At 35.0% G+C, this 15,167-nt stretch overlaps 1 protein-coding gene across 3 annotated transcripts in view; it reads left to right on the forward strand.

The window, feature by feature from the left end:
- The window catches only part of LOC138318878 (pecanex-like protein 1), a 41,588-nt gene that overhangs the window by 18,297 nt on the left and 8,124 nt on the right, over positions 1–15,167 (forward strand). For all 3 annotated transcript variants that reach the window (XM_069261669.1, XM_069261671.1, XM_069261670.1), the window contains exons 18-35: positions 1,195–1,331; positions 1,821–1,917; positions 2,462–2,560; positions 4,178–4,328; positions 5,044–5,179; positions 5,456–5,633; positions 5,920–6,028; positions 7,370–7,499; positions 7,814–7,872; positions 10,305–10,520; positions 10,855–10,914; positions 11,322–11,515; positions 12,414–12,644; positions 13,073–13,179; positions 13,332–13,479; positions 13,835–13,986; positions 14,361–14,439; positions 14,763–15,037. In XM_069261669.1, the coding sequence (XP_069117770.1) occupies positions 1,195–1,331; positions 1,821–1,917; positions 2,462–2,560; positions 4,178–4,328; positions 5,044–5,179; positions 5,456–5,633; positions 5,920–6,028; positions 7,370–7,499; positions 7,814–7,872; positions 10,305–10,520; positions 10,855–10,914; positions 11,322–11,515; positions 12,414–12,644; positions 13,073–13,179; positions 13,332–13,479; positions 13,835–13,986; positions 14,361–14,439; positions 14,763–15,037 (2,558 nt within the window). The remainder of the gene's footprint in view (positions 1–1,194; positions 1,332–1,820; positions 1,918–2,461; positions 2,561–4,177; positions 4,329–5,043; positions 5,180–5,455; positions 5,634–5,919; positions 6,029–7,369; positions 7,500–7,813; positions 7,873–10,304; positions 10,521–10,854; positions 10,915–11,321; positions 11,516–12,413; positions 12,645–13,072; positions 13,180–13,331; positions 13,480–13,834; positions 13,987–14,360; positions 14,440–14,762; positions 15,038–15,167) is intronic.

Consider the following 15,167-nt stretch of genomic DNA (forward strand, 5'->3'; position numbering starts at 1 on the left):
AACATTATATACCTGGTATTATACAACATTATACACCTGGTATTATACAACATTATATACATAATCTTATACAACATTACCTGGTATTATACAATATTATATACCTTGTATTATTCAACATTATCAACCTGATATTATACGACATAATGTACATAATCTCATACAACATTACCTGGTATTATACAACATTATATACCTGATATTATACAACATTATATACCTGATATTATACAACATTATATACCTTGTATTATTCAACATTATATACCTGATATTATACGACATTATATACCTTGTATTATTCAACATTATATACCTGGTATTATACAACATTATATACCTTGTATTATTCAACATTATATACCTGATATTATACGACATTATATACATAATCTCATACAACATTACCTGGTATTATACAACATTTTATACCTTGTATTATTCAACATTATATACCTGATATTATACAACGTTATATACCTGGTATTATACAACATAATATACCTGGTATTATACAACATTATATACCTGGTATTATACAACATTATATACCTGGTATTATACAACATTATATACCTGGTATTATACAACATAATATACCTGATATTATACAACATTATATACCTTGTATTATTCAACATTATAAACCTGATATTATACAACATGATATACCTGGTATTATACAACATTATATACCTGGTATTATACAACATTATATACCTGATATTATACAACGTTATATACCTGGTATTATACAACATAATATACCTGATATTATACAACAATATATACCTGGTATTATACAACATGATATACCTGGTATTATACAACATGATATACCTGGTATTATACAACATGATACACCTGGTATTATACAACATAATATACCTGATATTATACAACATTATATACCTGGTATTATATAACATCATTTTTAGGCAAAAATAATTGTTTAGTCCAAATGTGGGAAAATGTTAATTAAGCTTTATAAATTCAGGTATAACTGAGTGCAATTTGGTGGTTCAATGCAGGAAATACCCTTTTGCAAAATTTAGTGCTGTACATGCTGTGTGAAAAGTGCTAAAATAAAACCACCACTAAAATAAATATGTTTACAGTATCTATTGGTATGGCGTAAGTTCTGATCTCTCCTGTTTTACATGATTTATGATAATCCACCATCTTCTGTAACAGGTTGGGGTTGGATCAGGACAACAAGCCTGTGATGACAAGGACCTGTCTCAGAATGTTGTCTTCTCCATTTTCTCTGCTCTACTGGTTGCCATATCTTACCACCTCAGTAGAAGTGCAAGTGACCCCTCTGTTTTATGGTAAGTAACAGCCCCCACCCTGCTCTAACTAACCCAGCAAAAGTACAAGTGATCGTCTGTCTGTAGTATTTGAAGTAACTATTTCTTCAAAGAATTCAACGTAAGTACAAGTGACTTTTCTATATTAAGATAAGTAAAAGCTCTAGAGGCATATATCTCAGGCATGTTTTTGTCTTTAATACTGAATGGAACGAAACTTTAAATTTATCTTGTTACATCTTAACCTGGTTTTGATTAATTGACTCATTTACTAAAAGTAAGTTTTCATATTTCTTGCTTCTAACTTGCAACATGTTATTCTTAATAATTCAGAGCATTTATTTGTCAATAATGGACATTTTACAAACTTTTATTTCATTCTTTTAATATCTGATTTTATTTTGCATGATTTTAAGAAGTTGTAACTCAAAGGAAACAAAATAAATTTTACCTAGTAAATACTAACACTAAATTATTTGATACTAAAAACATTTCTTCTGGTTATAAAAGGATGTTGTTGCGTGATCTCATGTGTAAGGAGAAGAAGAAAGAGGGAGAAGAAGGAGATCTAATAGATCCTCTTCCTGATAAACTCAAGAAATGTGTGGTATGTATATAATTTAGATATCATCTGACACTTCTTTCAACATGATTTGCTTTAAAGTTGTATTTCTTGTAATTTTCACTGTAACGATATGTCGTTTTAACATTTGATATTTGAATATGGACATGTAACTTGATGATTTAGCTTCCCAAAACCATATGTCAGTCTATAAAAGAACCGAAATCTTGGGATCATATATTCCTGGTTTTCTCAAACCGAGTCTTCGACTCGGGGACTATACCTTGCCAAACAACACTATTGGAGGACAGTTCCCTCTGGAAAGGGCCATAATAGAATAATATATCCCTGGACTATGTCATAAGAAAACTGAAGGCAATCCAAGAGAGAAAAAACCTGACAATTACAGACCTGCAGATACTTTCTTTGAAGATTACAGATATAGTGAAGCCCAAATTCAAAGCCATATCGTCAACCACAGTGTACTTTTGATGTGAAATATTCCAGGGGTGGATGTCACGACAGTGATAGTAGCCCCTGGAATATTGAGAATATATATGATGTGATCTGAGTTTGTGCTGTTTTACAGAGTGAGCGTCTACAGTCAGACCTTCTAGTGGTACTAGTCATCCTTGTCATTGGATTTGCTGTCCACCTCAGCACAGTGTTCAGTAGTCCAGACCTACAGGTTTGTCAAACCATGCATTGTATACAGTTGTCATATCATTATTATAAGGTTTTAAAAGTTTAATGTACTCGAAATTATTAAATGAAACTTAAACATACATTGATATTTTGAGATAGTTTGTTGATGATAAAGAATGATATTCCTGATATTAATATTACAAACTTTGAAATTATTATCCCCCGCCCAACGAAGTTGGCGGGGGATATACAAATGGGTTCCGTCCGTCCGTACGAATGGTTTCCGGAGCATAACTCTAAAACCAGTAGAGATATTTCCACGAAACTTCATACACACATTGGTCTTATGTTCTAGTAGTGCCTTTTGCTATTTTTAGGTTTTCATTTTTTGCGATTTTTCCGTAACCATGGAAACATTGCTGAAAATATCATATTTTTGTACCAGATTTGTTCCGGAGCACAACTCTAAAACCAGAAGAGATATTTCCTTGAAACTTCATAGACACATTGGTCTTATGGTCTAGTAGTGCCTTTTGCTATTTTAAGGTTTTCACTTTTTGTACTTTTTTCTGTAACCATGGAAACATTGCTGAAAATGGCAGATTTTGTGTAAGAATCGTTTCCGGAGCACAGCTCTAAAACCAGCAGAGATATTTCCACGAAACTTCATACACACATGGTCTTATGGTCTAGTAGTGCCTTTTGCTATTTTTAGGTTTTCATTTTTTGCATTTTTTCCGCAATCATGGAAACATTGCTGAAAATATCATATTTTTGTACCAGGTTCGTTCCGGAGCATAACTCTAAAACCAGAAGAGATATTTCCACGAAACTTCATAGACACATTGGTCTTATGGTCTAGTAGTGCCTTTTGCTATTTTAAGGTTTTCACTTTTTGTACTTTTTTCTGTAACCATGGAAACATTGCTGAAAATGGCAGATTTTTGTGTAAGAATTGTTTCCGGAGCACAACTCTAAAACCAGCAATTTCCATGAAACTTCATAGATACATTTTATGTAGGACTTCTAATTTTGTATTATGCTTTACTTTTTATTTAATATGCATGCAGTAAAACTCGGATATATCAAACTAAATTACTATGAACATTCACTTAATTTCTATGTAACTCTTCGCTGTTTAAAACAAATCAAAAATCGCACTGTTAGCTGCTGAACTTTGTTAAAGCTAAGATCAATTCTGGTATTTTTCAAAGAAGCAAATGTTTTCAAAGTTGGTTTCACTTTGTTAAAAAAACATAAATATGTTTTGTATATATTCTTCAATTGCAGTTGGGTTTTAAAATACTTTCCCTATACTCTTACTAGCATATAAAATTAATGCATTAATTGCTTTAGCTCTCCATTGGCGGGAGATCTGAATGACTATGTCCTTGTTGATTGTTAAATTGATGGCATAAATCGGACAACTGACAATATCAAGAACTTGCCTTTGTCCACAGTAGCATTATGCTCCACAGTTGGGAATGTCCATGTAAAATATAGTCCATTATATTATGTTGGCTCACAATAAAGTACTGCTATTTGCTAAGAATAAGTTCATAATTTCCTAAAAAAAAAAAAAAAAATCATTTTCTAAATATCATTTGTAATGGTGAAGATGACAGGATGTTGTTTCTGACAAAGACGTGTCTGTTTACAGCCTGTGCTGAGTGACATCCTGTACTATATCGCTGCCAGTATAGGCTTCCTCACTCACTACATCATTCCTATGCTGAGGAAGGAGATGCCATGGCTTTGCTGTTCTCACCCCGTCCTAGCTTCTCGAGAGAGAAACATGTTCGAGGTGGAAGGTTAGTCGGTTTCCAGTTCTTATAAAATGTCTTTAAAGGCCCACTACCTTTGCGAAACAAAACAAAAAAAGTTTCTCAAAAGCTATAATAACATGCGAAAAAGTATATTAATGGCCTAAGAGGAGGTTTTAATACCAACCAAATGTAGGATTCCTTAGGTAAAATATGTTAACAGTGAAGATTCAAGTTGCTGTTTTGCCATCTGGCACAGTGATTATCAACTGACGCTCATTGATTAGGACGAAAGCGGAAAACATAAAAACAACCTGCGTTATGAAAATTAGCATTATATTAATTAAAATTAAATTGTTAAGAAGGTGATGGTAAGTGAAGTATTAACAGTAAGTTGATAACTTTCGTGACTCGATAAAATTATCAATTTCGTTTTACATTACCATTTTAAAAATTGAAAGCCGTTTCGGAAAGGTAGTGGCCCTTTAATCTTACGTTATATTAGTCATATTTGAGATGGAATTAAAGTCCATTTAATTTGTAACTATTAAATGGCATCAATCTATTTTATATTAGTCATATTTGAGATGGAATTGAAGTTTATATAATTTGTAGCTTAAGAATGATGTTTTCCACCTTAATTGTTTGAGATGGAGTTTCTCTTAACTGTTGAATCAGTAGATTCTTGATCCTACATAATGTTTAATGTTGTGTTGTAAAAGTGAAATATTGTCTATTAGAGTGGAAATTATTCTGTTGCCAGGTGCTCCCAAGATTATGCTGTTTGAGAGATTTTATGTGTGGCTGCGTTTCTTTGAACGTAATGCCATGTACCCTGTTGTCTTTCTATGTGCCTTGACCCAGTCAACACCTCAGATTGTCTGCAAGTTTGGAATATAGTAAGAAAAAGTTGTTATTTTATTTCAAAATATGAAAATCACAACTGAAAATTCAAAATTGATTAAAAAAACCTTTCTAATGAAATTCGTTATGCATTCTTTTTTTATCTTTAAAAATACATTTTGAAGGATTTATGTATAAAACATGTTGCTGTTATTAGTTTTTACTATGAATTAACTGATAATTGTTTCTTAGATATGAATTATTGTGATTAATTTCTGTTATAACTATATTTTGAGGATGTGGTGACAATGACCCTATTGTGTGTGTTTCAGTGTGGGGCCACTCATTATTGCCATATGTGCCCTGAAGTTGCTGAGGTTTTCATTTTCCGACACGCCAAAGCAATACCTTATTACCACATTCACTGTATTCTTCTTCAAGTATGACTACAGACATTCATCAGAAACATTCCTCATTGATTATTTTTTCATATCCATTATTTTTTGTAAGGTAAGTTTACAATTTTCCATAATTATGCCAGTATTACAACAATATTTGTTTTCAAATCCTAAAATGGAGCAATTTATTCATTGATTTAGAAAAAAATCCTCAATATTGAATTATTTACAGTGAAATAAGAAGTTTATTTAAAAAAAAATATATTACATGTAATATTAATATGAAAGTATGAGTTAAAATGCTATAGAAGACAAATTTTCCACATTGTATTTTAATTCTGTGACTTATGTGTAAGTAAATGAAGTAGACTTATCTCCTTATAATCTTTTTTTTCCAGTTCTGTGATTTAATGTTGAAGATGAAGTTTATTATAACATATATAGCTCCCTGGCAGATCACCTGGGGATCAGCTTTCCATGCGTTCGCTCAACCATTTAGTGTTCCACGTATCCTTTTTATCAACCAAGTCAAAACATTCAGTGACAATGACCTACCAAATTACCATGTACAGAGGATTCCGCTTATTTGAATAAGTCATTTTCCAGAAGAAAATATGCAAATAACCGGAGTATTCGAATAGGCGGAGATGAATAAACAAATTTACATACATTTGCCTGGCAAAATGAACTTACGGTCGTGATTAAACTTCAAAGTGCTGATCAACTAGGCCTAGTAGTGTTGTACACATGTGTATGAATTCGAAAATGGCGGCAGGTGATGAAGCCATGCGTTCACTGGACCTATATGTGTTTTGAGAATTCTCTCTGTATTGTTGATCTATACGGCGAATAGCTTGATAACATTTCAGAAATTAATGCATATTCAAGTAGCAATGAAACAACGTAGCAAGTATCTTTTGTATCCTACATACTGTACGAAACTTGCGGTAGTCATTGCACGCCGACTTTGCATGCTTTTATGTCTCGTTCAACGAGACGCTTGATTCGCACATGTCTGTCATAGTCAACAAGACTCTGGTTGAACGAGACTACTCATGAATGGCGATTGTTGTAAGGAAGCATGGTTTCTCCAACCGATCGCGAACTAAGGTACGTTACGTTAATGAATAAACATATTTGAAAGTGCAAATGCTTTAATTAGATGTTTGAGTCAGTGATTATACTTAAGTTATGATCAACCGCTGCTGATGTAAATCGTCACAGCGTCGAATACCTTTGCAGATTCATGCATAAAATAACAAGCCATACGATAACATTAATCTGTCACCGTGATGATTTCTAGTAAAAGCTAAGTATCTTGAAACATATATCGGCGAATTTCGCTAAAATTAAATTGCAAAATTGAAAAATATTCGATTTTATTTTTAGAATTTCCCAAATATTTTATTCAAATAACCGGAGGTCATGTAAAAGTCTATGCAAATACACGGAGGTGAAAAACAAAGATAAAGAAGGAAGAAATCGGGACCGCAGAATTTTATGCAAATAACCGAAATATTCAAATAACCGTTATTCGATTATGTGGAGTCCTCTGTATAATATGAATCACAAAAACTAGCTACTGTAAATTGGCATACATGTTAATTTGATGTCAGATCATTTTAGTGTTAAGGTTAACAGAACATACCTTAAATGTATGTTTAAGTAACTTATCTGATGGTACATTTTCATATAAGTAATAAATAATGTGTCTTTGATTCTTTAATCAAAACCAGCATGTACGATAGTTAAATGAATTGGAACAAAGAAGAAACATGTTATTCTAGTATATGTAGATGTGTGCAGTTGTACAATTTCTCACATTATAATGTCCTTAACCATCTCCAGATTCTGCTATGTTATTTTTACAAGCAGGCGTCTCCTCATTTTTTTCCACGCCATTGAATCCTTTCTTAGGAAGTGCTATTTTCATCACATCGTATATTCGTCCAGTTAAATTTTGGGAAAAAGACTACAAGTAAGTGCACTTTTTAAACACAAATTTGTGATATCAGAATGAAATGGGGTTTACTGATTTATGAAAAAAATTATATTTCCTTAATGATATTATTTGATTTTAATGTTATTATACCACGTATTTGTTTTTTATTTCCAACAATTTTAATGTAATAAAGTGCAAAGGCATAGGACAACAGGCAAAGTCTACTTAAAAGTCTTCTCCAATTATGTTTTGTATGGAAGAGTATTGTTTTGTTACAGTCAGTGGTGAAATTTTATATGTTTTAAGTTGACAGTAAGCCAGTATATAATTTTCAATTTCTATTTCGGCAGTACCAAACGGGTAGATAACACAACAACCAGACTCTCATCACAGTTAGAAAGAAATCCAGGTATGTACGACTGGAAACCATTAAAAAGCAGTGAATGGTTTTATCTACTGTTAGCAGGCTAGGAATGTGGGCAGTATATAGTGCTACCATCATACCGCCCCTTCCTTTGTACCCCTCTTTGGTGTATTTATGTCTTATAAATATTGTGATGGATCTTTAACATACCTGGTTTTGTAACATTTCAAATTTTCATTCTTTTTCATTTCATATCCTTAATAATGACAAGATACTTTACCCTGACGTGTAACTGCGGTAGACTAGTGTGTACCACTACTTCATTGCCTGACTTGTAACTGCAGTAGACTAGTGTGTACCACTACTTCAATGCCTGACTTATAACTGCAGTAGACTAGTGTGTACCACTACTTCAATGCCTGACTTATAACTGCAGTAGACTAGTGTGTACCATTACTTCAATGCCTGACTTGTAACTGCAGTAGACTAGTGTGTACCATTACTTCAATGCCTGACTTGTAACTGCAGTAGACTAGTGTGTACCACTACTTCAATGCCTGACTTGTAACTGCAGTAGACTAGTGTGTACCACTACTTCAATGCCTGACTTGTAACTGCAGTAGACTAGTGTGTACCACTACTTCAATGCCTGACTTGTAACTGCAGTAGACTAGTGTGTACCACTACTTCAATGCCTGACTTGTAACTGCAGTAGACTAGTTTGTACCACTACTTCAATGCCTGACGTGTAACTGCAGTAGACTAGTGTGTACCACTACTTCAATGCCTGACTTGTAACTGCAGTAGACTAGTTTGTACCATTACTTTAATGCCTGACTTGTAACTGCAGTAGACTAGTGTGTACCATTACTTTAATGCCTGACTTGTAACTGCAGTAGACTAGTGTGTACCACTACTTTAATGCCTGACCTGTAACTGCAGTAGACTAGTTTGTACCATTACTTTAATGCCTGACTTGTAACTGCAGTAGACTAGTGTGTACCATTACTTCAATGCCTGACTTGTAACTGCAGTAGACTAGTGTGTACCATTACTTCAATGCCTGACTTGTAACTGCAGTAGACTAGTGTGTACCACTACTTCAATGCCTGACTTGTAACTGCAGTAGACTAGTGTGTACCATTACTTCAATGCCTGACTTGTAACTGCAGTAGACTAGTGTGTACCACTACTTCAATGCCTGACTTGTAACTGCAGTAGACTAGTGTGTACCACTACTTCAATGCCTGACTTGTAACTGCAGTAGACTAGTGTGTACCACTACTTCAATGCCTGACTTGTAACTGCAGTAGACTAGTGTGTACCATTACTTCAATGCCTGACTTGTAACTGCAGTAGACTAGTGTGTACCACTACTTCAATGCCTGACTTGTACACTCCAATGCTGACTTGAACTGCAGTAGATGTGTACCACTACTTCAACTGCCTGACTGTACATCTCAACTGCAGTAGACTAGTGTGTACCACTACTTCAATGCTGACTTGTAACTGCAGTGACTATGTGTACCACTACTTCAATGCCTGACTTGTAACTGCAGTAGACTAGTGTGTACCATTACTTCAATGCCTGACTTGTAACTGCAGTAGACTAGTGTGTACCATTACTTCGATGCCTGACTTGTAACTGCAGTAGACTAGTGTGTACCATTACTTCAATGCCTGACTTGTAACTGCAGTAGACTAGTGTGTACCACTACTTCAATGCCTGACGTGTAACTGCAGTAGACTAGTGTGTACCATTACTTCAATGCCTGACTTGTAACTGCAGTAGACTAGTGTGTACCATTACTTCAATGCCTGACTTGTAACTGCAGTAGACTAGTGTGTACCACTACTTCAATGCCTGACTTGTAACTGCAGTAGACTAGTGTGTACCATTACTTCAATGCCTGACTTGTAACTGCAGTAGACTAGTGTGTACCACTACTTCAATGCCTGACTTGTAACTGCAGTAGACTAGTGTGTACCACTACTTCAATGCCTGACTTGTAACTGCAGTAGACTAGTGTGTACCATTACTTCAATGCCTGACTTGTAACTGCAGTAGACTAGTGTGTACCATTACTTCAATGCCTGACTTGTAACTGCAGTAGACTAGTGTGTACCATTACTTCAATGCCTGACTTGTAACTGCAGTAGACTAGTGTGTACCACTACTTCAATGCCTGACTTGTAACTGCAGTAGACTAGTGTGTACCATTACTTCAATGCCTGACTTGTAACTGCAGTAGACTAGTGTGTACCATTACTTCAATGCCTGACTTGTAACTGCAGTAGACTAGTGTGCACCATTACTTCAATGCCTGACTTGTAACTGCAGTAGACTAGTGTGTACCACTACTTCAATGCCTGACTTGTAACTGCAGTAGACTAGTGTGTACCATTACTTCAATGCCTGACTTGTAACTGCAGTAGACTAGTGTGTACCACTACTTCAATGAACTGTTCTGCTACAGGTGCGGATGATAACAACCTCAACTCCATTTTCTATGAGCATCTGACTCGGTCACTCCAGCACAGTTTGTGTGGGGACCTGATGATGGGACGTTGGGGCAATGCAGAGCAGGGAGACTGTTTTATCATGGCATCTGACTACCTCAATGCACTCGTCCATATCATAGAGATGGGAAATGGGCTTGTCACTTTCCAGCTCAGAGGTTTGGAGTTCAGGGGTAAGGATTTTTAAAGTTTGTCACTTTTCAGTTTTAGAGGTGTAGGGTTGAGTTTTAGAGGTGTAGGGTTGAGGAGCCAGAGTTCAGGGGAATGGTATTTTAAACTTCCAAGATGTCGTGTTCTATTTAAAGGGGCAGAAATTGAGCAGTAAAGCACTAATGACAAGTTTTATATACATTTATTATCTAATTAAAAATTAATTGTTTTAATTTTTAAAAAAATTGTATGCATTATTCAGCATCATAAATGAATAAATGCAAGATGATAAATATATGGGATAGTAAACAAGCTTAAAGCATTATGTCTGTAAAATATTAGTACATGAATTTGCAGGAACCTATTGTCAGCAGAGGGAAGTGGAGGCAATCACAGAAGGAGTAGAAGACAATGAAGGTAATGAGACATGATCTACCTCTCATAATAAAAACAACAAAGTAGGCATTGTGTAGAATGTACATGTACATTTAGCATCAACATATAGTAGAGAGCTCTGTCTACTAGATAAGTTGTGAATTTTTGTTGCAAACCAGACTTTATCTTAGAATTTGAATTTCCCATAACTCAGAGAAAATGTGTTTCGACTGAAAAGTGGTCAGTGTAATAACACTAAGAGAGAGTTGTACTCCTAGTGTCACGTGACTGTCCATCTACACTACACTGACCTTTGGCTGACTGTGATACAGTCGAAATATACTGTGAGTAATGTACTATTCTCTGAGTTATGGAAAATTTTAATCGTAATACAATTCCAAAGAAAGAGAACAACATCTATAGTTGTAGAATTTATCTTGGTGTTTCAGGGTTTTGTTGTTGTGAGCCTGGCCATTTTCCTCACTGTCTGTCGCTGAATGCTGCCTTTCAGCAGCGATGGTTGGCCTGGGAAGTGGTTGTCACCAAATATGTCCTTGAGGGCTACAGTATCTCGGACATCAGCGCAGCATCCATGGCCCAGGGCTATGACACCCGCAAGATGCTCATTTCCTATTATATCATGGTAAATAAGCTTCCAGAAAATACCTGACCATGATGATCATGAAACAGGAAACACCAGATTATGGTGAATTAAATTTGTTTCAATAATTATGAGGGATATAATAAAAACACTGCATACAAAATGAAGTCATAACATTTCAATTTTATAATTGAAACATGAAACGCCAGATTATGGTGAATTAAATGTGTTTCAATATTTATGAAGGATATAGTAAAAACACTGCATACAAAATGAAGTCATAACATTTCAATTTATGACTGAAATCTTGTTTTGAAGCAATAAATAAATGTAACTGAAATAGCCCATAATAGACATGGTATTACCATACTATACAGACTGTTATTCCAGAATTATTTACATAATCAAAATGAATTATGTATTAGAATTTTTATGATAAATTGATAATCCCCATATACTCCATCCTCAATATTCCAGGGGTTATGATCACTGTCGTTATATCCACCCCTGGAATATGTCATAGCAAAACTGAAGGCAGCTCAGGAAAAAAAGAATCTGACCAATCACAGTCCTGTAAAGATTTCCTTTGAAGACTACAGAGACAGTGACACCCACTTCATAGTCACACAGTCAACCACAGTGTAATATTGAATTCTTTTAATGTACATCAAAGGACCAAACTACTTTTCACATCTGTGGTCACGACCATAGCCTTCAGTTTTGCTATGACATATTTCAGGGGTGGATATAATGACTGTGATAGTAACCTCTAGGATATTGAGGATGCATCTGATCAAATCCAGAAATGCTGAATTTCTCTAAATATCCAATGCATGACAGATTCTTCCAAAACACAATATCCCATCTGTTCACCATCAATGAGTTTGGATTATCCTGTAGGATTTCTTTCTGAAGTTCTAATTTCTTTTTTACATTACAGAGTATAATTTACTACATGGTACGTTCACCACACCTAGAAAAGTGGCTGCAGATGGAGGCTCTTGTAGATGCAATGAGGGCAACAACAGATGATAAATATGTGGATGTAGACCCAACATTTGTTCTCCTCATAGACGAGGATTATGATCCAAAACTCAAAGGCATCTCCAGGGACAAGTTTTGTAGCGTCTATCTCGACTGGATTAATTACTGTGTCAGCCGTAGGGACAAGGTACACTATTCTTAGATAGTAAATAGTTTTATTCCATAGAGCTGAGACAAGAGGATCTTAACCTGAGGGGTAGCATTCTGAAGTTCCTATACACTTAACTTGTTAAGAAGTGTTACAGCTTTTAGCTCATCTGCCCACAGTATATTCAACATTATTGAAACCATCATCAATTTTGATTTAATTGATGAGACTAATATGATGATGATTTATTATATAGACCTAAAATGAGGTTCTATAAGTCTAGTTTAGGGACATTATAGTCTGAGGAACCATGGGATTATTTATAATTCCATTATATATGTTGTATAATCTTCTCATGGATCAAATTTTACAAAATAATTGTAAAAGATATCCTTTTTCTGGCAAAATTTGTTTATTACGTATAACATGAGAGGATCATATATAAATATTATGTTACTGTTTTCCAGTCCCTAGATTCTGCCAAAGACTCCATGTTGGTATCACTGTGTTTTGCATTAAGTCTGCTGGGCAGACGGGCACTAGGAACTGCTACACACAACACAGCCTCATCAAGGTAAGTCAACGGTTCAGTATAGTCATGAATACATTTCAAATTACGATCAGTTGCCTGCTTTAGCTGGTACATGTAATTTACTAGTACAATTAATAATAACTTAAATTATGAAGAAATATACTTTCAGAAATCAATATTTCCTGATTTTGTAGCATGGACTTTTTCCTGCATGGCTTACATGCACTCTTTAAGGGTGACTTCCGCATCACATCACCCAGGGATGAATGGGTGTTTGCTGATATGGAGCTGCTAAGGAGAGTTGTTGCCCCTGCTATCAGGATGGCCCTGAAACTTCACCAGGTAAAGTCATAATGTCAATTGCTTTATAACATTTCAAAAAGCTTTGTATTGGTGATGTTGGAATTCAGTTTGTCAAAAATAAGCTGTCATTAGACTAATTTCTGTTATTGTAATGTTTTGTTGGTGTGACTGTTGTGCTTGTTTTAGACTTTTAACTGTTATAAGCTGGGTTATTTCTCCGGGTACTCCGGCTTTCCTTCACCAATAAACCTGGCACGTCTTTACATGAACTTGGCTGTTAATAGGATGTTAAACTAATGAAATAATCCATGTTATAAGCTGTCTTTAACTGTACTTTGTTTTGATATTGGGATAGTTTTATTTGGTATGTTACACTGATATTTCCTGTTTGTAGGACTACTTCCTGTTCACCGATGAGTATGAAGACAAACCCACCTTATACTCAGCCATCAGTAATTATGAACAGAACCTAGTCATCTGTCATGAAGCAGATCCCAAGTGGAGGAACGCTGTCCTCTCTAACATGCCCTCACTGCTAGCGTTTAGGTATGCTACAAGTTTTATACAGTATAGAAATAATAAATGTATTATCACAAAATATCAATAATAGTCTTACACAGAAGAAGCTGGTGGGTGTGGTTTGTACGTAGTGTTAAATACGGTCTTTGTTATACACCGCTGCCGGAGCATGCTTCTTTGGCTCAATAGATTGAAGTGTAGTTTTCACACCGGAGACCCAGGTTTGATTTGGTTGGGTGCTCAACAGGAATCATGCATATTTATCCCTGCTCTTCTACATACAGTATAGAATTATTGTATCATCTCAAAATATCTAAGGAGATTTGCTTTGTGAAGACTGATGTCATACCATTAGATTTCTTAAAATAAGTCCTATTTTTAGATTTTATCACTTTTTCCAGGCATGTGTTTGATGAAGGACTGGACGAATACAAAGTCATAATGCTCAACAAAAAGTACCTTACTTTCAGGGTAGTCAAGGTAAGACCACATTGAACAGGGAGAAATATTCGAATATAGATATTGCTCAAATTTCAGACTTTCATGGATTATAGCTTAAAATTAACTGAATGTTTGGTGAATATCTTTACCAGGACCAAAATTCTTAAATGAATGAATGATGATTTAGATATTGGAGATGTCTTACATTGTTAAGTTTCCAAAAATAATTCTCTTAGACTGACAAATACAGAAGTGGCATTCAATTTCATGTTGAGATTTAACATGTTAGTTACATGATTGTAGGTGTAAGTTAGATATCCTGATATTCAGTAGTTAATCTATTAGAAACACCAATATTTCAGGTCAACAGGGAGTGTGTTCGTGGTTTGTGGGCTGGCCAGCAACAAGAACTCATATTCTTACGAAATAGAAATCCAGAGCGAGGCAGCATCCAGAATGCCAAACAGGCGTTACGTAACATGATCAACTCTTCCTGCGACCAGCCCATTGGTTATCCTATCTACGTGTCCCCACTGACAACGTCCTATTCCTCCACTAACGCGCCGTTAGCATCAATCATTGGTGGAGAGTTCATTCTGGCTAATGTTAAAAGTTTCTTCCAAAATCTGTGGAAAAAGTGAGTCTCGCAATACAACCTGATGATGCCTTATTGGTTATTATACATATTTCTCTGCTTAATTTCACTATTTGTTGGAGTGAACATTTAAGTTATATGTTCAAACTTGTAACATCAATACTACATGTAT

The sequence above is a fragment of the Argopecten irradians genome, chromosome 3, assembly GCF_041381155.1.
Source record: "Argopecten irradians isolate NY chromosome 3, Ai_NY, whole genome shotgun sequence".
In the NCBI taxonomy this organism is placed as follows: Eukaryota; Metazoa; Mollusca; class Bivalvia; order Pectinida; family Pectinidae; genus Argopecten; species Argopecten irradians.